General features: G+C 48.1%; 1 protein-coding gene across 3 annotated transcripts in view; it reads left to right on the top strand.

Annotated features, from left to right (window-relative positions):
* pde5ab (phosphodiesterase 5A, cGMP-specific, b) overlaps positions 1–21,410 on the top strand; it is a 129,549-nt gene that overhangs the window by 60,308 nt on the left and 47,831 nt on the right. For all 3 annotated transcript variants that reach the window (XM_051929776.1, XM_051929775.1, XM_028805071.2), the window contains exons 2-5: positions 1,917–2,505; positions 12,455–12,544; positions 13,313–13,384; positions 19,458–19,547. In XM_051929776.1, the coding sequence (XP_051785736.1) occupies positions 1,917–2,505; positions 12,455–12,544; positions 13,313–13,384; positions 19,458–19,547 (841 nt within the window). The remainder of the gene's footprint in view (positions 1–1,916; positions 2,506–12,454; positions 12,545–13,312; positions 13,385–19,457; positions 19,548–21,410) is intronic.

The following is a 21,410-nucleotide window of genomic DNA, read 5'->3' as shown; positions in this document are numbered from 1 at the left end:
GGTTAGGTGGATTGGTGATTCTAAATTGGCCCTAGTGTGTGCTTAGTATTTGTGTGTGTCCTGTGGTGGGTTGGCACCCTGCCCGGGATTTGTTCCTGCCTTGTGCCCTGTGTTGGCTGGGATTGTCTCCAGCAGACCCCCGTGACCCTGTGTTCGGATTCAGTGGGTTGGAAAATGGATGCATGGATATATATATATATATATATATATATATATATATATATAATCAAATTGTGGACTACCAGGGGGCACACCGCCACACAAACCCAACACAGACAGAAGTGGGACACACGTTTTTATTTTTATTTTGTTCCTCATGGGAAACGCCTTCCCCCGTTTCCCACAAGCACAGCACAACACAACGCTCTTCTTCCTCTTCTCTCATTCCTCCTCCACTCCTCCGGACAAGCTTCATTGACTCCCACCCGACTCTGGCTCCCGGAGTAGTGGCTGCTGGCTCCTTTTATAAGGCCCCCCAGAAGTGCTCCAAGTGCTTGTTGTTCCACTCCCGGGTGTGGCAGAAGAGCTGCTCATAAGGTCTCCACAGCCACTGCAGCACCCCCTGGTTGTGCACCTTGTTTTCTGATAATGATTCAGTTCTAGAATCAAGTGAGTGAAAATCGTGTGCCTCGTTCCTGGGTATTGTGGACGAAAAAGGCACACTGAAAAGCAGGCAGATAATATTTCTCAATTCTCGTTTTTATTCATTCGGAGTCACAGTAAGTAGAGATTCAAAAGAGCATAACTTATTGCCGCAAAGCTCAATTGAACCCTGATCAAAAGCCAGGAGGGGTTTTTTATACTTCAGCATCTCATGATTAATAAGACAGAAAGAACATCCTTATCAAAACAGTAAAGTTAAACAATATGTCTGTTGAGCTAAGCATTATCTGTGTTCTCAAAGCTAAGCACAGGAGAGATGCCTTTGCATAAACTACATGTACTTTTCTGCAGCCTTGTGACCTTGTCCCTGAAACATTCACTCTGAGAAAGGGAAAACAAGAAACAGCTTAGATTGTATTCATGTGGACACTATTTCTCCTGAACCTTGGAATAACATATTTTTGTTAGTTCATAAGCCAAAGCGTCTCTCACTGGCAAGTTAGAAAAATAGTTATTATTGAACGAGAATTGTGTGACTCATTCTCGGGTAATGACTGATTTCATGAATCAAATGAACTCAAATGGCAGGTTTTGTTCTTGGGTAATGAGTTGTTCACGATTCAAATGACCAAGGGTCCTAATTCTGCCCCTTCTTCCAGCTTCCACCATATTACCTTCAAAGACTGACTCTTCACTTTCTTGACTATATGCCACCCCATGACAGACGCCATTGTGACGAGATAGTCCATGTTATTCACATTGCCTGTCAGTGGTCTGAATGTTGTGTCTGATTGGTGTACATTATTAGGTATATAATAACATATCAGTTGTTAAATTATATATTTTTAATGTAATCAGAAGAGACCCCCAAAGAGCACCATACCCCATCCTAACAAATTATACCAATCAAATGAATCTGAAGAGCTGAGTCACTTGAATGGTTAGTTTAAAAGAATCAAATCAATAAAGTGAATCAAAAGGCCCGTCACTAGATGACGTGTCCCAGCACACAGCTGTATATTTATCGATGCGCTGACTTGACTTTTGGGACCGCCCCCCCCCAGGCAATCAGCCATCGTATCATGGCCTATGAGAAAACAAAATGGCGGCACAGCTAATCCAAAACGAATGATAATTCATTTCTATTATTCAAAACCAGCGTAATCAATCCTCGTATTCATAACCTTAGAAAACTGACCTGGAAGTCAATAAGAAGAAGTCCTCAAATGACCAAAGTCCTGAAAATGATAACATTTGCAAACACCAAGCGTCAAAGTCCTCACTTTTCCTTTTTGTTTTTTTTTTTTTTGCAGAGAGATGATTAACGCCTGGTTTGCTGAAAGAGTCCATTCCATCGCCGGATCCAAGGAAGGCATAAAAATCCAAGCTGAGCTCAGCCCCGTACATCAAACCTCCCGGTCAGAAAGCACGTCCCCCGGAACCCCCACCAGAAAAATCTCCGCCTCGGAATTCGATAGACCCCTGCGGCCCATTATCGTCAAAGACTCCGAGGGCACCTTGACCTTTGTTAGTGACTCTGAAAAAGTGCCGATGCCCCTAAAAGCACAGAGGATCGGAACGGGGGACAGCCAAGTGACCAACCAGTGCACAAGGCTCTTGGATCTGGTGAAGGATATTTCGACCCACCTGGACGTCGCGGCGCTCTGCCACAAAATCTTCCTCCACATTAATGAGCTCATCGACGCCGACCGCTACTCCCTCTTCCTGGTCTGTGAGGACAGCTCCAACGAGAAGTACCTGGTCAGCCGGCTCTTTGACCTCGTCGAAGGCTCCACGATAGAAGAAGCGTCAAACAACTGCATCCGTCTGGAGTGGAACAAGGGCATCGTGGGCCATGTCGCGGCCACCGGGCAACCGCTAAATATCAGAAATGCTTATGAGGTACTCTGGTGGTGTTATTTCTGGGGTTAAGGTGATGTGGTGGGTCCAAACCCCAGGCCGGTCATTGTGAATTGTCAGGTTTTTCTTGCAACCCTAACCCTAATCCCAAAATGTGTCCTTCCCCTTTCCCCTATCCTAACCCTAAACGTTAGTGTTTTAGGCCCTGATGTTAATTCTTACTCGGGCCCCTAATATTAATGACACCCTTTTAATATACTGTAGCTCCCTTCCCTTCTTGGTGGAGTGGTGGCTCTGAGGCTAGGGATCTGCACTGGCAATCGGAAGGTTGCCGCTTCGAATCCCGTAAATGCCAAAAGTGACTCTGCTCCATTGGGCCCTTGAGCGAGGACCCTTAACCTACAATTGCTCCGTCCTGGGTGTGACGTTAATCTGCATCCAGCCCTGCATGTAGGCCCTCCAACCTGCAGGGAAAAACCTGGGGTTTGGTGGCAGAATTGGCACTCCAGCCACCATTAAAAACCTCCCACTGTTCTACTCCATCTGAACGAATGTGGTGCTGAGTGGCTGCACTCGGGTCCTAATCTGGGACCCTGAGTTGGTTTGTCATGTGGTGGGTGCTGCAATGCATTGTATTAGCGCCTGCTCCTAACCTCTAACCTTCCCTTCTCGCTTATGGTTTACAAAGCCTTAAATCATCTCTGCTCCATCTTATATTTCGGAATGTCTGTCACCTTACACTCCAAATCGTAACCTTAGATCTTCAAATGAGTGTCTGCTTAGAATTCCAAGAGCTAAACTTGCAAGAAGTGGTGAGGCGGCCTTCTGCTACTGTGCACCTCAAATCTGGAATAGCTATCCTAACCCTAAAAGTTTGTTTTTTTGTCCGTGATATTAATTCTTACTCGGGTCCCTAATATTAATGACACCCTTTTAATATACTGTAGCTCCCTTCCCTTCTCCCTATCCTAACCCTAAAGTTAGTATTTTTTAGTCCCTGATGTTAATAGTTGACTTTGGTCCCTAAGGTTAATGACACTTTTCCCTAATCATAATTGTTTTGTAACCCTTATGTTCCTTTACTGTCGTGACCTTTGCCCTTTCCCTGATCTTAAAGGGCCGTTTGTTTCTTTTTAGCCCTAATATGTAAATGAGTATGTTAGGGCCCAGGTCTTAATAAAATTGCTTTGGGTCTTAAGTTTTATCCCCTATTAGGATATCCAAAATATCTATCCATCATCCAACCCGTTAAATCCTAACTACAGGGTCACGGGAGTCCACTGGAGCCAATCCCAGCAAACACAGGGCGCAAGGCAGGAAACAAAACCCGGGGAGGGCGCCAGCCCACCAGAGGGTGCACACACACACACCAAGCACACACCAGGGACAAATTCACCAATCCACCTAACCTGCATGTCTTTGGACTGTGGGAGGAAACCCACGCAGACACGGGGAGAACATGCAAACTCCACGCAGGGAGGACCCGGAAAGCGAACTCAGACGGGTCTCTTAACTGCAAGGCAGCAGCGCTACCCACTATGCCATCGTGCCGCCCGATATCCAAAATAGAATAATTTTAATACTATTTATAAATAAGGTTTTATTTACTTACACTATTAAAGTGGGTGGCATGGTGGCTCAGTGGTAGCGCTGCTGCCTCGCAGTTAGGAGTCCTGGGTTCTCTTCCCGTGTCCTCCCTGCATGGAGTTTGCATGTTCTCCCCGTGTCTGCGTGGCTTTCCTCCCACAGTCCAAAGACATGCAGGTTAGGTGCATTGGTGATTCTAAATTGTCCCTAGTGTGTGTGTGCTTGGTGTGTGTGTGCCCTGCGGTGGGCTGGCACCCTGCCCGGAGTTTATTTCCTGCCTTGTGCCCTGGCTGAGATTGGCTCCAGCAGATATAGCGGGTTGGATAATGACTGACTGACTCATAATTTACTAATAAATGAAGCCGCTTAAACACCCGATGGATGGACCCCTCCCAACACAGGCCCAGTTTATGGCGCCCAATTAACCCAACAAGTGCAAATCTGGGAAGCAGCAGGAAACCCAGAGCACTCTGGGAAAAGGTGAACAGGCCAGCTTGACAGACCGCATTTGAACCCAGAGCTCTGGAGGTGCGAGGCAGCAGGCCTGAGCAGCACCCCACCATTCTGAAACAGAATTCTTTTACATTTGACCATAAAAAGCTGCACATTCAGATCCAAAGGAAGGAGGCTTTTGGACGTTCACCAAGTGTGCTCTTAACAACGAGGCAATGATGGATGTGCAGAAGGAGAAAGCATAACAACCGACGGAAACATTAGCCGTTAGCTCGCATGTGCCGTTAGCCAGAGGGATTTATTTCATCCCATCCTCGCAAATCCCACACTGACACGTCTTCCGACACTCAAGTGCAGGCGCCATGAGTTTTAAACAGACTTCTTAAAAAAGAAAAATGTCAGAAATCCACAAACGTAGAAAGTTTACACAATCCACCTGCTTGTCCATGTGTTTTCAGAAACTGCTTTTTACATATGGCCATATAGAAGTCCAAGCCTGGTCAGGCAACATTTGGTACAACATTTATTTATATAGCACATGTTCATACAAAAAAGGCAGGTGCCAGGGTTGGCAGGGTTGGCAGTACAGCTTAAAGACAACTCAAAGATCAGACAGTGGCACAAAAAAAAGCTAGCCTAATACCCGACGTGGACAATGTGACACACCGGAAAGCAGGGGGCGACATCAAGAGCGATGGACTGGGTACACACCACTGAAGACCAGGAGGGGGACCCCCTTGTAGATTAGAAAAGTGATAGAATGGGGTGAATACCAAACATTGGGGGGGGGGGGGGGTTTAGAAGGATAACAAAACATATAATGGTGCAAAGGGGCAGATGGATGAAAACTGTGCCAATAAGGTGGCAGAGTGGGTTTGAAAAATCATCCAAAATTCTTCATAATTTTTAGAAAACTAGGCAACCTGGCAACACTGGCAATAACCAACCCAGGCAGGGATGCCAGTTGATATTGGTTTATAGGGTCATTATGGACTTGTGTGCAGAGCCCAGTGAAGCTGCGCGTGCTAATTACCTGTGGCGGACCCCTTCACTTTCTGCTCACTTTATTGTGTTTTACATTTAATTTTAGACGGACACATTTGCCATTTTTGCCCATAGATCTACACTCAATAACCCTTAATGACAGAATGACACCACATTTTCAGAAGTCAGGTTGGGGAGCCTGCACTGGCACAGCGGGTTGCCACACCCACCACACGACAAAACGACTCCGGATCCTGGTTGGCAGCCCACCCACCCAGGCAGACCCTCCAGAAATGACCCTCTATCTGCCACACCCAGGCGTTACGTGGGCATCCTCTTGGCCTGGTCCAAGCCACTTGGGTTTGCAAATTTATTAAAAGTGAAATAACTTTATTTTTATTCATTTATTCATTTTTCTATTTACTTATTTTTACTAGTTTAAAGTTTTACTCTGATTGATTTGTTTCAACCCCAGTTCTGTTAAGCTTGACTTGCTTGTATGGAATGTTATTTGATTTTAATAAAATGTAAAAAAAAAAAAAATCAAATAACTATACAAGTATTGAGACTCTTAACTCTTTGAGGGCTGAATATCCATCCATCCATTATCCAACCCGCTGTATCCTAACTACAGGGTCACGGGGGTCTGCTGGAGTTTCGTTGCAGCTTACAGCTGATTACCGACCTCTACTCCTAAATTTGGACAAAAAGTTGACGTCAGCCCTGAAAGAGTTAATTCACTATTTTCTAGAAACCTCCTTTGGCAGCGACTCCATCTTTGAGTCTTCTTGGTTAAGTCTCTACAAGCTTTGCACCCCTGCATTTGGGCAGTTCACCCCGTTCTTCTTGGCAGATCCTCTCCAGCTGTGTTAGATGGGATGTCTGTAAACGGCCATCTTCAGGTTTCTCCACAGATGTTTTAAGTCTTGGCTTTGGTTGAGCCTCTAATGGGGGGGTGGGGGGGGGGGGCTCAGAGACTTCTCTCAAAGCCACTCCAGCACCATCTTGGCTGTGTTGTTCAGGTTATGGTTGTGCTGAAAGGTGAACCCATGATACACCCACTTGATAGCCTTCATTACTCCACCAACAACCGTAATCTCAGCCCCAGGCTAAGGTAGTTCTTGTTCTGCCTCCATGGGACAGAGAGATTTCAGAATGAAGGGATCAGGAGAGTGAAGCAGGGTCAGTGAGAAGCCAACGTCGTAACCAGAAATCAAACCGCACAATCGTCACATTTAGAATGATAAGCAAAATCTGACAGAAAGTTTGGTGACCAAAACGAATTTCAAAAGACAAGAAAATACACTGAGCGGCATAGTTACCCAAGTCTTGAAAGTCTGCGCCGACTATGCCACGCGCCCCCGAGGGTTTGTGGATAAACTACGTTAGAAACGGCTGACACGACTTCAGCAAAATAGGAGTCAGTCATTATCCAACCCGATATATCCCAACACAGGGTCACGGGGTCTGCTGGAGCCAATCCCAGGCAACACAGGGCGCAAGGCAGGAACAAATCCCCGGGCAGGGCGCCAGCCCACCGAAGGCAAAATAGGAGCACCGATAAGGAAAAAAAATGGCGTCACAGAAGGAGCAGGAGGAGATTGGGAGCACCCACCACATGACAGACCACCCAGACTGATACCTTGGCGCCCATTACGTCACAGGAGGGCATAAAAAATTTGCAACTGACCGCCAGACCGATACGAGTTGGAATTTCAGGTAAAAGTTGGTACAAAAGGAATGCGTCATTTTCTAGGAATTTTTTTTTTTTGCAGCAGGGGTCCGCTGTTGTATTGGGACCCCACTTCTGCTAAATTCACCTCTGTGGCAGCCCCCATTGTAAAGGGTGTAAAAAAGACACAAATAGTCGATAAAGGTTTGGGGTTTTCCGGCCCCGTATACTGTGGGAAAAGTGCAATTTGATAATACTTTTTTGTACAATTGTCATAACACCGTTCGCCATCATGGCGGACGGGGGGAACATTTATGAGGGAGGGACCGGAAATGGATGAAGCGCTGCTGGGAAGGAACCGAGATGGATGATGGGACTGCTGACATCATTGGGTTGCGACAGAGGGAAGGCGGAAGTGGCGTGTTGAGATTCCATGTTCAGACGTTCATGGCGGTGTTGTGTCTTTCTTTCTGTTGGAAATAAAGAGAGAAAGGTTAGTACTCCGCCATTCCCGTCTGGTATATGTCTTCGCGCAACAGTTTAGGTCGTTCCGCGGCTCCCTAATCGCGCGTGCGTGACATGACCCCCCCCCTCAGCCCAGACCCACCGGGTCGGGCGGACCGAACCGAGAGGTCGTGAACCCGGGAGAGGGCATCAGCATTGGCCTGAAGGGGACCCCGGCGATAAGTAACGGTAAACTTGTATGGCTGCAGGTCCAAAAACCACCTGGTGACACGAGGGTTCGACTCCTTGTGCAGGGCCATCCACTGCAGGGCGGCATGGTCCGTTACCAGAGTGAACTCACGACCCAGCAGGTAGTACCGCAGATGAGTCACCGCCCACTTAATGGCCAAGGCTTCCCTCTCAACCGCCGCGTACCGGGTCTCTCGGTCCAACAGTTTCCGGCTCAGGTAAAACACGGGGTGTTCGGCACCGTCGACACTCTGGCTCAACACTGCACCCAGGCCTGTGTCCGAAGCGTCGGTCTGGAGAAGAAAAAGTAAAGAGAAATCAGGGGTGTGTAATATAGGTGCCGACGTCAGGGCCGTTTTCAAGTCACTGAATGCCAGTTCCGCTTTCTGGTTCCATACCACATAGACAGGAGTCCCTTTCTTTGTCAGGTCAGTCAAGGGTGCTGCCTTTTCAGAGAAACGGGGAACAAACCGGCGGTAATACCCCGCCAACCCTAAGAAAGCCTGCACCTGTTTCTTGGTCATCGGACGGGGCCATTCTAAGATGTCTTTTATTTTGGAGCATTGGGGTTTCACCTGTCCCCGCCCAACTAGGTAGCCTAAATATTTGGCCTCCCTTAAGCCAAAGTAACACTTACGGGGGTTAATGCGGAGGCCGGCTTTCGCTAGTGTGGCAAGAACAGCATACACCTGCAGTATATGTTCCTCCCAGGTGCCGGAATAAATGACTACGTCATCCAAGTAGGCGGCACAATAGGATTGATGGGGTCGTAGCACTCTGTCCACCAGACGCTGGAACGTAGCAGGTGCCCCGTGCAACCCGAATGGGAGGACCTTATACTGCCAATGTCCACTAGGGGTACTGAATGCTGTTTTCTCTCTGGCGGATGCCGTTAGGGGAATTTGCCAGTACCCTTTTGTCATGTCTAAGGTAGTCAAGTATTGTGCCCTCCCTAGGCGCTCCAAGAGATCGTCCACTCGGGGCATAGGGTAGGCATCGAACTTAGAGACTTGGTTCAGACGCCTGAAGTCGTTGCAGAACCTCCAGGACCCGTCTGGCTTAGATACGAGGACGATAGGACTGGACCAGGGACTATAGCTTTCCTCAATAATATTCATGTCCAGCATCCTTTGGATTTCCAATCCCACTTCCGTCCTCTTTGCTTCCGGGAGGCGATAGGGTCTCTCCCTGACTATCACCCCCGGGTCTGTAACAATATCGTGCTCAATCAAGGAAGTACGGCCAGGTACCTCGCTAACCACTTCGGGGACGGCATGGATAGCATGTTCCAGCTCCAGCCGTTGTGATGGGGTTAAGTCTGGTCCGAGGTTAAGTGTGAGTTTACGTGCGCAAAGGGAGAGGGCGGTACCGGAGGGTGGAGCCTCGTCCCTATCTCTCCACGGCTTTAACAAGTTCACGTGGTACACTCTCTCGGCAGGTCTACGATTCGGTTGTTTCACCAAATAATCCACCAGCCCTTTCCGCTCCTTTACCTCATAGGGACCCTGCCAATGGGCCAGCAATTTAGAATGGGATGTGGGTACGAGCACCATTACGCGGTCTCCGGGGTGAAATTCCCGGAGGACAGCATTTTTATTATAGGACCGGGCTTGCGTTGCTTGAGCACGGGTCATGTGATCTTTTAGGATGGGTCAGATTTTGTTCATTCTATCGCGCATTTGCGCGATGTACTCCAAAACATTACAGCCAGGCAGAGCCTCCTCCTCCCAGCCTTCTTTTAATATATCTAAAAGCCCCCGGGGCTGACGTCCATATAAGAGTTCAAAGGGGGAGAAACCCGTGGAGGCCTGTGGGACTTCCCGGTAAGCAAAGAGCACGAAGGGCAAAAGCTCGTCCCAGTTCCGACCGTCCGCGCTGACTACCTTACGTAACATCTGTTTAAGTGTCTGATTAAACCGCTCCACTAAGCCATCGGTTTGCGGGTGATAAACCGACGTCCTCAGATGTTTGATTTTCAGTAACTTAGCAACCTCCCTGAACGTATCCGAAGTAAAGGGAGTACCTTGGTCCGTGAGGACTTCTTTAGGTATTCCCACTCGGGCAAAGAGCCTGACTAATTCCCGTGCGATATTCTTGGAAGTAGCGGACCGTAAGGGTACCGCTGCTGGGTATCGAGTTGCGTAATCTACCATGACCAATATGTATTTTTGGCCACGGGTCGAAGGTTCCAGGGGACCTACAAGATCAATACCGATCCTCTCGAAGGGAACATCAATAAGGGGAATAGGAACTAAAGGAGCGCGGTCCCTCCTAGGAATCTGACGGATCTGACACTCCGGGCAGGACTGACAGAAACGTCGGACCTCCTCATTTATTCCTGGCCAATAAAACCGCTGTTTAATTCTCTCCAGCGTTTTTTCGGTTCCCAAATGGGCGCCCAGGAGGTGGGAGTGTGCCAGTTCGCAAACCTCCCGCCGGAAGGTTCGCGGCACTAACAATAACTTCCGCGCTCCCCCTTCGTGACTCGCAACTCGATACAACAGATCATGTTCTAATACAAAGTAGGGCTCCGGTGGTAAGGAACCATCAGACAAATGGTCATTTATTGAAACAATTGCATTCCGGGCGTTTTTTAGGGAATCATCATTCCATTGCTCCCTTTTAAATGACGCGGGGGTAGACCGGAACTGATTGATCATAGAGTCTATTGGGTCCGCATATACGGGAGCTCTGCAGACTCTTTGGCTCGTGCCCTCGCCCGGATCATCTTCCGGGTCGGGGTCCGACGCTAGAGACTCTTCCCCCCGGTCACTGTTATTTACGGCGGTCGCCCGTGTGCACGGCCTGGGAGCCGCGGGGGTGGTGCTTCGCGTACCCATAACAAGACCCAACTTAGCCCTAGGAGTGGTTAATTGTTTCCCGCTGTTGCTATTGGACCAGTCGTGTCCCAAAATGACAGGAAAAGGTGGCTCGGGTAACACTGCGACCGTTAATCGAGACAAGCCACCATTCCATGACAGAAAACACTTTGCGGACTTATAAGACTTGGTCTCCCCATGTACACAAGTTACACTAACGTACTGGTATCGCCATTGTTGCGGTAAAACATAACGGCGAGCAACAATGGTAATGTTACTGCCGGAATCAAACAATGCAAGCACAGAATGACCATTTACTAAAACCACTCCCGTATTTGGAATAGCCAGAGGGTTTGACAGAGCACAGTACCTTTCGGTGGTGGCCCAAGTGCAGTCCATTGGCTCCTGGAGTGGCTGATACAACGGGCAGGCAGACAACAGGTGACCGAGGTCCCCGCACTTGAAACAGCGCGGTGGCCCGGGTCTGTCCTTGGCTTTCAGCGGTGCTTCCGCCACGCGACGTGTGGGCTCGGAGTGACTGGACCGTCCCTGTCGGGCGCCACGAGCCGGCTTTTCCGATCCCCCGGCTCGGTGAACCGCAAGTTGACGCTCCAGGACCTCCAAGAGTCCTTTCATGTCTTTATAAGGATGTCTACGGACCTGCTGGGCGAGATATCCTGGCATAGCGTTTACTAAGCCCTCACAAGCCACCTGCTCTACGACTTTACGCGCCTGGGGACCTTCTGGTCTTAACCAACGCCCCATCTTGCTCCAGAACTCGAAAGCCTGGGCTCGGGCAGGGTGGTCGGGGTTGAACTGCCAGGTTCGCCACTCACTCGCCTGCTGGTCCGTAGTGATGCCGTAGCGACTAAGGATCTCTGGTTTTAGGAGGTCGTAATCTGCGGCCTCCTCCTCGGGGAGATCATAATAGGCCCGCTGCGCAGCACCCTTCAGGTATGGAGCCAAAATGGACGCCCACTCCGCCCGCGGCCACTGGTTGCGAGAGGCGGTCCTCTCAAATATGCCGAGGTACGACTCTATATCGTCGGCATCTGACAACGGTACCATCGGAGGAGGCGGAGGTCTGGAGGGCTCCGGTCTTACCGCTTCTGCCGTTGTCAGCCTTGCCTTAGTTGCTTCAAGCTCCCTCGTTGTTTCTGCGTGTGCGATCCGAAGATTCTGAATTTGGGCAGCCATCCCAGTCAACACTTCGTTCAGGTCCTGTCCTTCTGTCATGTTCGGACAACCTTTCTCTCCTGCCGACTACGCCACTGTAAAAAAGACACAAATAGTCGATAAAGGTTTGGGGTTTTCCGGCCCCGTATACTGTGGGAAAAGTGCAATTTGATAATACTTTTTTGTACAATTGTCATAACACCGTTCGCCATCATGGCGGACGGGGGGAACATTTATGAGGGAGGGACCGGAAATGGATGAAGCGCTGCTGGGAAAGAACCGAGATGGATGATGGGACTGCTGACGTCATTGGGCTGCGACAGAGGGAAGGCGGAAGTGGCGTGTTGAGATTCCATGTTCAGACGTTCATGGCGGTGTTGTGTCTTTCTTTCTGTTTGGAAATAAATAGAGAAAGGTTAGTACTCCGCCATTCCCGTCTGGTATATGTCTTCGCGCAACAGTTTAGGTTGTTCCGCGGCTCCCTAATCGCGCGTGCGTGACAAGGGCTAGTGGTGTGTTGTAAGTCCTTATTAAGCCCAAGCAAAGCATTTTGCGATGCACCTCAGCACCCCCATTTCTCAAGTGTTACCCCCTTCTTTCTTTTCAGGACCCCAGGTTCAATGCAGGCGTTGATCAGATCACCGGCTACAAGACACAGACCATCCTCTGCATGCCCATTAAGAACCACAAAGATGAGGTAAGCTGGGGGACTCTTGACCGTTGTCTCTTTTTTCTTGCTCACATGACTGTGATGCCCCTCACCTGGCATTATGAGATGGACTCCCAACCACTCGGTCCAGTTCATTGTCTTTCCGTTGTGCAGTTTAGAGACAACAATGGGAAAGAAATCCAAAATCAGCAGGGGATCAGGGGAAAAACGGAAGAAGTACCTTGAAGATCTCAACTTCAACAGTAATTCACATCAATCAGTTAGTGAGAATGCAGACGTACAGCTGGAACCTGGCATTCTAGAGGCCGAGATGGTTTGGGCAGTGACCCAGCCGCCAACATGGAAAGCACCCTGGCACCGATGGAATTCCAACCTGAGTTACTGGCTTCAATGCCAACTAAAGTTTAGACATGTCTCCACCAAGAAATACGGAGGACCAGAGCCTGGTTTGAACACGCTGGAGAGGTGCCATCAAAAATGACCGTGGCATGAGTGTGCAGTAGCTGAGGGATGCTGCTCAAGACAGGAAGTCATGGAGGAAGCTGCCCAGAGAGTCGCCGAAAACTGGAAACGACCAAATGGAGAAAACTCACATCAAGTGTGCGGCTTGGCTCTCCTGCCACTGTGGGTCAGTTCAGCGCCACCAGTGCCTGCGTCTGCCATGACGTGCCACCTGGCTTTGCTTTTGCCATCCACTCTTTGGTCATTTTATATTCTTTGTTAATTATTTTGCCTCAGATGTTTTACACTTTCATTTTCTTCATTATCTACTGTTTTCTTTTTCTTTCATTTCAGGTGGTGGGTGTTGCTCAGGCCATCAACAAAAAAGGTGGACACACTGGCACTTTCACTGAACAGGATGAAAAGGTGGGCATCCCGACAAGAGGGCACACTGGCATATTTCTGTGCTTATGTCACATGCAATTATACGCTTTATTTAAACTCTGCTATCCTTGTATTATTTCACTTGTGTCCGTCCGTGCTCGATAGAAACAACGGCTGCCACAACTGCTGTATCCCTCCACAACAACAGCGAGGAATCCGCATTCCTGGCAGAGGTTTGCTCTTAGGCTTATCTTCAGTTCTTCAATGTCACCAATTATCGACTTGTGGTGTTTGACTGTTTATTCGGTGCACACTTTGTTACTCGCCGAAACTGCATTATGACACCACCATTTTTCTTTCACTCCAAGGTAAGCCTCTCGATAAAATGAAAAGGCACATACAGCGTAGCACAGAAGCAGAAACATCGACAATACGCCAGACCCGCCAGCACAGGCGAGATGCCTTAGAACAACAAAGACAACGGGTGACAAACCACATTAGCCATTAGCCGAAGATCAGCAGGCAGCCAGCCTCGTACCCAGACAATGAACGAAAAACGAATCACACGCACGACCCTGCTGAAGAGCAGCGGCAAACTGCCAGACAACGAGAAACAACTACAGGGATTCCATAATAGTGACGACTCAAACCAAGTCGTTCCCTTTATATTGCGGCATAGGCGATTCCCCGTTCGTTTAGCATATTGTGCGACTATCGCCAAGTCACAACGACAAACGTATTAAAACATCGGAGTTTATTTGCCAGGCCCTGTTTTTACTACACTACATTTTCCAGAGAGTTACATTGAAACCCGGGTTACATGTACAGGTACTTGCGGGTTACACACAGGGGAATATTATCGCTGACAATAACGTGTAGCAGTTGGGGGCGCTAGAGCTCCCTTGAACCCTCAGGTACCATTCCAAACACTGGGTAAAATTAGAATTATTATTTATTTTATAATAACTATGTGCACAAAGCACCCTCCACTCCACACTACACATACAAGTACACTATAATCACTAATCAATAACAATCCTCCACTCCCAGACACTTTGCCACCATACCTCCCAGCTCAGCTCAGCGTCTGGGCTTTCCCACAGTCCTTTTATATTCCCTGACCCGGAAGTGTTTCCCATCCTACAGTCCATGTGATTTCTTATCACTTCCGGGTCAGATAAAAAGTCCTTCTCCTCAACCCGGAAACACGTTGTTCCTTCTGGTCATATGATCATGACGTGCTTCCGGGTTATAGGGCACGTACAAGTCCTTGAGCCTCCCTGCAGCGTCCTCTGGTGGGCCCCACGGTGTCCAGCAGGGTTGGGAATAAAAACTCCATTGTCCATAATTCCCTGCTGGTCTTTGGGGCACTTCCATGCTACAGGGAGGGCTCCATCTAGCGGCCTGGGGGTATTGGCCGGGATGAACAGCCGACCATCTCCCACAAACGTTTATGCAACAAATTGCGTTTTCTGTCAAATCGTATAGACGTCGGTATCCAACATTACGTGACGGCCACACTTCACACATACTGACTTGCAGGTGCCCTGCGTTTCCCTTCTTTATGATCCAATATGTTCTGTTAACCTGTTCATGTGGCACTTTGTATTGCTGTAAGTGCTGTAAGTGACTGTAATTCTAATAGTCCCAAGTCGCTACTTATTAAAATAATCTCCTTTCTTACTGTAACGTGTCATGTTCTTCTCTCCCTCATCATCATTTCATTAACGCTTTTATTCTTGCAAAATTTTCGCCAGCACGATTTGCTAGTATTTGTTGAAGGTGGCTCAGTGGTCACAGCGACAGAGTCCTGGGTTCAAAGTCACACTTGGCATTCGGTTTACATGCCCACCCTGTGGTCGAGTGGGTTTTACTCCTAATTTTTAAAGTTATGTTTTTAGCAGGGTGTGAGTAAGCGTACCCTGTGATGGTCGGTCACTCTGTCGGCGTCCCGTCGAATGATCCCTACGCCTTCCTCACGTTTTGCCAATCTCTGCGTCTGCAAGCGCAGTGTATGTCCACACTTACTGTTCTGTGGCTTTTTATTTTTCAGTTTTTCTTTTGTTTTTTTTTGTTTTTTTGATAGTGGAATTTGAGGAACTCATTTTACATTTTCCCTTTGCACCTTTCTATCATAAGACCCTGGGGGTCACTGTTGCCCCTTTAACCCCAACAGATAAACGCTCAGGACACAAAATAAAAGCACTAAGAAGATATTTAATTATTTTCTTCTCAATAATTGTACCCTCAAAGCGCCACATCCACAATAACACGGGCAAGTCACCACAATACTCTCAATTCTCCCCTCCACACCTCCCGACCCCGGCTCGGCTCCTTTAAATAGTCCTTGACCCGGAAGTGCTTTTGTTCTTCCTCCCACATATCTTGCCAGCACTTCCGGGTCAGCTGGAGAATTCAAGTTCTTTAATCAGCACGAGCCCCCTGGTCCTTCCACAGCTCCCCCTGGCAGCACCCAACAGGAACTGAACTCCAAGTCCCAGGATGCCCTGCTGGAGTCCGGGGCACCGCTACACTCCAGGGGAGCTGCCACCTAGTGTTTTGGGGGAGGCAGTGTCGACAACTAACTGCCTTTCCCCATCCTTCCATTTTAGGGGCATCCCAGACGGGTTGAACTGCCAGCTGTCTCTCACACTATGTATTTTATCTTTGTAAAATCTCCATGGGGGACCCACCCCCCAACTGTATTCACCCCATTCTATCACTCTCAAATTTACAAGGATGCCCCCCCCCCCCCCACCCACCAGTCTTCAGTGGTATGTACCTAATCCAAAGCGGTATCCATGCATGTTAAACATTTTGATCGATCAGACATGTAGCATTTTGAGGTCACGTTTTTCATGACAATATAATATAATGCAATCTAACCTGGCATATGACATGACGTGACATCATTAAATAATTACATGATATGACGTAACATAGCGTTATGTGGCATAACATCCATCCAGCCATTATCCAACCTGCTATATTCTAACTACAGGGTCTGCTGGAGCCAATCCCAGCCAACACAGGGCGCAAGGCAGGAAACAAACCCCAGGCAGGGCGCCAGCCCACTGCAGGGCACACACACACACACACCAAGCACACACACCTAACCTGCATGTCTTTGGACTGTGGGAGGAAACCCACGCAGACACGGGGAGAACATGCAAACTCCACACAGGGAGGACCCGGGAAGCAAACCTGGGACTCCTAACTGCTAGGTGGCAGTGCTACCCACTGCGCCACCGTGCCGCCCGTGGCATAACATGGTATAGTATAATATGACACGATACAACAAGACATGACATACATTACTTAATGATATGACATAGCATGACAACTTAATATAACGTAAAATAACATAACATCACCTACCACCACCTTCTCAAATCAATTTGATCCAATTCAGGAATTAGAAGAAGACCTTGCCAGACAGTAAGCAGAGGGTCTTTATTCTAACCTGTTTAAACACAAGCGAGGAATTAAACATTTTAACCCGTGTGCTCGGTGTCACCCCTCCAAGGCTGGTACTCTCCACAGATTCAGCCGCCGTAAACTGAATAAGATGACAAATTTGGGACAATCTGGATTTGATTCGTTGTGAACGATGAATCCCTGGACTCGGCTTATTTTCCGACCCCAGTGGCCCGCTCCATGTTTGTGTTTGTGGATGAGGTGCTTATGTCTTATTTGCCTGTTAATGGGAGCACAGCAGCGCCTTCACTTGCTTGAAGCTGCACCATCTGGAGTGCCAGTGTGCCATGTGCTTGTGAAGAGAACAGCTTGGCTCTGATGGTAGCCTTTGGACAGAATGTTCCGGGATCTGGAGGCCCACACATCGCACTCTACAAGGCCAAGCCTGCCGCGGTCGGTTGGCATATTACAGGAAATCCTACAGTCGAAATTTAAACTCCAGGTAGGGTGACCTGGGAGGTTGATGGTGACAAGTTCAAGCTCAAATGTGATGTCATAAGTGCAGAGCGGCACCGCGGGGTGGCCCTGGCACTGCAATACTCCTTCATACGCTCCTTCATGTTGCACTAAGTGACTTGAAATCCTGTGGCCTCACAGCAGGCAGTGGACACAAGACCCTCACAGTTGATGGTCCATTAGCTTTCTACATAAAAATATCTGCAGCTGGAGATCCACAAAGGGAAAAAAGAATGAATCACGTATCATAAAGTAGTTTTTATTCCTGAGCTTTCAACCCCTGTGTTGCTATATATTGCCTTTGATTCTTGTAAGTCTAAGCATTATCCTCTGATGAAGACCCCTAGTAGGGGTTGAAAGCTCAAGAATAAAAACTACTTTATGATATGTGATTCATTCTTTTCTCCCTTTGTGGATCTCCAGCTGCAAATATGCAAACCGTATCACAGACATTCTCTTCCATTCATAAAAATATCTTTATTTATAGAAAATATACACACTAATACTGTGTAGTCACTTTGAGACCCTGTGATTGACGCGCACTCCTTCCATAGCTGCTGGCACAAGCTTCTCCAAGCAGTCCATGATAGACAGATTAGGGTTTGACCCACACTGTCCTGTTCAGGGTGACAGTGCAAGGTACAGTAGAGTGACGTCCGTTCTGCCTGCTGGGACAGCGTGAGGCTTTGTGACCCTGATCTGTATTAGATGGGTGTGACGCTAGAAAGACATGGACTCCCCTTCATTCAGTTATGCTGTGCTTTACATTTGTCATTAATTTAGACCACAATTCTGAGATCACATTAAAGAGTCTTTTTTGGTCAATGAGAAAAGCAAATGAAATCCACTGGGGATCAGTACTGAATGACAAGAACATGGGAGGACTTTTGATAGGCACTGTGTCTATGTACAGCGGGGAAAATAAGTGTTGAACACGTTAACATTTTGCTCAGTAAATGGATTTCTCATGGGGCTATTGATATGAAATTTTCACCAGAAGTCAGCAACAACCCAAGTAATCCACACATACAAAGAAATCAAAGCAAATAAGTCCATAAAATAAGTTATGTGTAATAAAGTGGAATGACACAGGGAATAAGTTTAGAGCACATGAAGAAAAGGAGGTGCAAAAAGGCCTGAAAAGCCACGAAACCAACTGACGTCTGTCAATCCTGATAGCCCCATTCTTTTGACTCCATCCATCCATCCATTATCCAGCCCGTTATATCCCAACTACAGGGTCACAGGTGTCTGTTGGAGCCTATCCCAGCCAACACAGGGCACAAGGCAGGAAACAAACCCTGGGCAGGGCACCAGCCCACCACAGGGCACACACACAAAGCACAATTTAGAATCGCCAATACACCTAACCTACATGTCTTTGGACTGTGGGAGGAAACCGGAGCACCCGGATGAAACCCACGCAGACAACATGCAAACTCTACGCAGGGAGGACCCGGGAAGCGAACCCAGGTCTCCTTACTGCGAGGCAGGAACGCTACCACTGCACCACCATGCCGCCCTCTTCTTTTGACCCCTCTGTCAGAAATCTTGTGAGGAGCCCCTGGTCTTTGGCCAGTTTGTGGTGAAATGATCTTCTTTCCACTTCCGGGTTATGGTGCCCAGTGGAACATTCAGAAGTACGTCTGTCACCAATGCCATCGATGGTAAGGTTGCGAAGGTCTTGAGAGAGCTCTTTGCTTTAACCCATCATGAGATGTTTCTTGTGTGACACTTTGGGAATGATAGGCCATCACTCAGGACTAAAGAAACGGATATTCATTTGCATTGACGGGGGGCTATCAGGATTGACAGACGTCAGTTGGTTTTGTGGCTTTCCAGGCCTTTTTGCACCTCCTTTTCTTATCGTGCTCTATACTTATTCCCTGCGTCATTCCACTTTATCACACATAACTTCATTTACGGGCGTATTTGTTTTGATTTCTTTGTATGTGTGGATGACTTGGGTTGTTACCGACATCTGGTCAATAGCCCCGTTAGAAATATATCTACTGAGAAACACGTTGACGCGTTCAGTACTTATTTTCCCTGCTGTATGTACGTATGTTTGTTCTTTGGGATTGTAATTTTTTTCTACAATTTACAGTAAATTGGTTAAATAAATGTTGTTATTGTGACTTTATCTCCTCCATTTTAACATTTTCTACTTTTCTGCCTGCAGGACTTTGCTGCCTATTTGGCCTTCTGTGGAATTGTCATTCATAACGCCCAGCTCTATGAGACGTCGCGGCTTGAAAACAGACGCAGCCAGGTAGGTCGTCATATCTGCTGAACGGCAAACCGTGGCTGAGGGGGGCCGCCACAGCCAATGAGAAGCATAGGAGGTGATGAGGATGGTGAGTTTTGAGGTGGCTTCTCCTACAGGAGACTTCTGGTAAAACTGGAGGTGCTGGGCACTAATTGCATCTTGAGCTCTGTGTTCCTCCATTTTTTGGTCTTGACGTTCCTCACCTTGTCTTTGATGATCCACCGCCCTACACGAGTCCTCTCCCATTACTTTGAGACACTTCTGTGGCCTAATGCTGCATTCTGTTTACCTCTGAAGTCGGATGCCGGAGCTGGGAATGACGTCACACTTGAGTTGACACAACAACGTGAAAAGGTTGGGGGCAGCACCCTGGTGACCCTGTTAGCACAAAACCAAAAGTAACACAAAATAAGTTGTGGAAACGTCTTCTCAGACTTGAGTTTGGAATCAAACTAAGTCCTGGATGGTCAAACTGCTGGTCATATGGTTTTCAGGCGGGAAGGGAAGGATCCATGCAGGTGGACAACAGAAGTGACGTCACAGGTGAGGAGGAGGAGGGGGGAGAGAGGAGACATTGTGGCACCACCTGGGGGCGTACCAGCCACCCAACTTGACACAGACAGACACAGAAGCACAACTCCAAAGCACACAGGGCTTTTAAATTTCTTTTCCCTTGTGGGAAACGCTTTCCCCATTCCCCACAAATATAACACAGTGCAAAGCATACATACTACAAAACACAATACTCTTCTTCTTCTCCCCCTCTTTTCTTTTTCTCCTCCCGACCCTGGCTCCCCTTATATAAGGAACCCGGACATACTCCAGGTGCTCAGTGATGGACTTCCGGCAGCACTTCGAGGTGTGGCGTCCGCTGCAGTGCCCCCTAGTGGTGCCCACGGACCCCAACAGGGCTGTGTCAAACTCCAACTCCAGAGTTCGGGGGGAGGTAATGTTCTGGCCACATCTCCTTCTCTGCTCCATCTGGCGTGGAGGTGTCCTGGCCATCCACAGCAACATTAACAAACACCACCAATGCCTGCTTCTCCGGGTCACAACCATCACCAGAGCCCTGAAGCTGTCTCCCAGACTCACACGTGTGACACCACATTCCAGTAAAACATTTGGGAAACCAATATGGACTCATCCAGGAAAAGCTTTGTTGTGCTTGCACTATCAGAATAAATAGCAGTTGACCACAACACATTATGCGATGTTCAGCATGTCCAAACACCGTAACAACATGGAGAGAAGTTGGACAGGACTGTGTGTGTATGACTGACCTAATAAGCAGCATAACACTATAGCTGTCACTGAAATTTATGGTGCATGTCGCCATTTTGGATTGATGACATAATTTGAAGTTTCCGAGTTGGAAATCCAACTTAAGCGGGCACTCCACTTGAAAGTTTTGACTAGCAGCTCAGAAATTCCGACTTCCCTCTTCAAATGGAGTGCGGCATTATATACAGTTAGACTCCGCCTCTAATTTGGCTCTTCCCTATGGATAGGGACTGTGGCTGACCTGGAAAAAAAGAACTGGTGGTGCCCCCTGTTGTTTTGGATTCATTGTTCTCCTCCTACATAAGGCCAGTATAAGACCCTCCCGCCCCCACAGACCCCTGGGTGATTTGGCTTCTTAACAGGGCATGCAGACACCGAGTCGTCACTTTTGATTTTGGCGTGAGACTCGATCGCTTCATTGTCCCATCCCTCCCTCCCCTGCCCCCTTGATCATTTTGACTAGTGGATACTCAATCGTTTTATTGAGCGATTCCCCCTTCGATTGTTAAAGTGCACGTATACTTGATCATTTCATTGGTAGGGGGGTTCCCCTTACTCATTTCATGGAACACTTTAGGCCCCCAG

Source organism: Erpetoichthys calabaricus, chromosome 7, assembly GCF_900747795.2.
Source record: "Erpetoichthys calabaricus chromosome 7, fErpCal1.3, whole genome shotgun sequence".
Taxonomy (NCBI): domain Eukaryota; kingdom Metazoa; phylum Chordata; class Cladistia; order Polypteriformes; family Polypteridae; genus Erpetoichthys; species Erpetoichthys calabaricus.
Note: the sequence above shows the minus strand (reverse complement) of the source record. Positions and strands in the feature narration are given on the sequence as shown.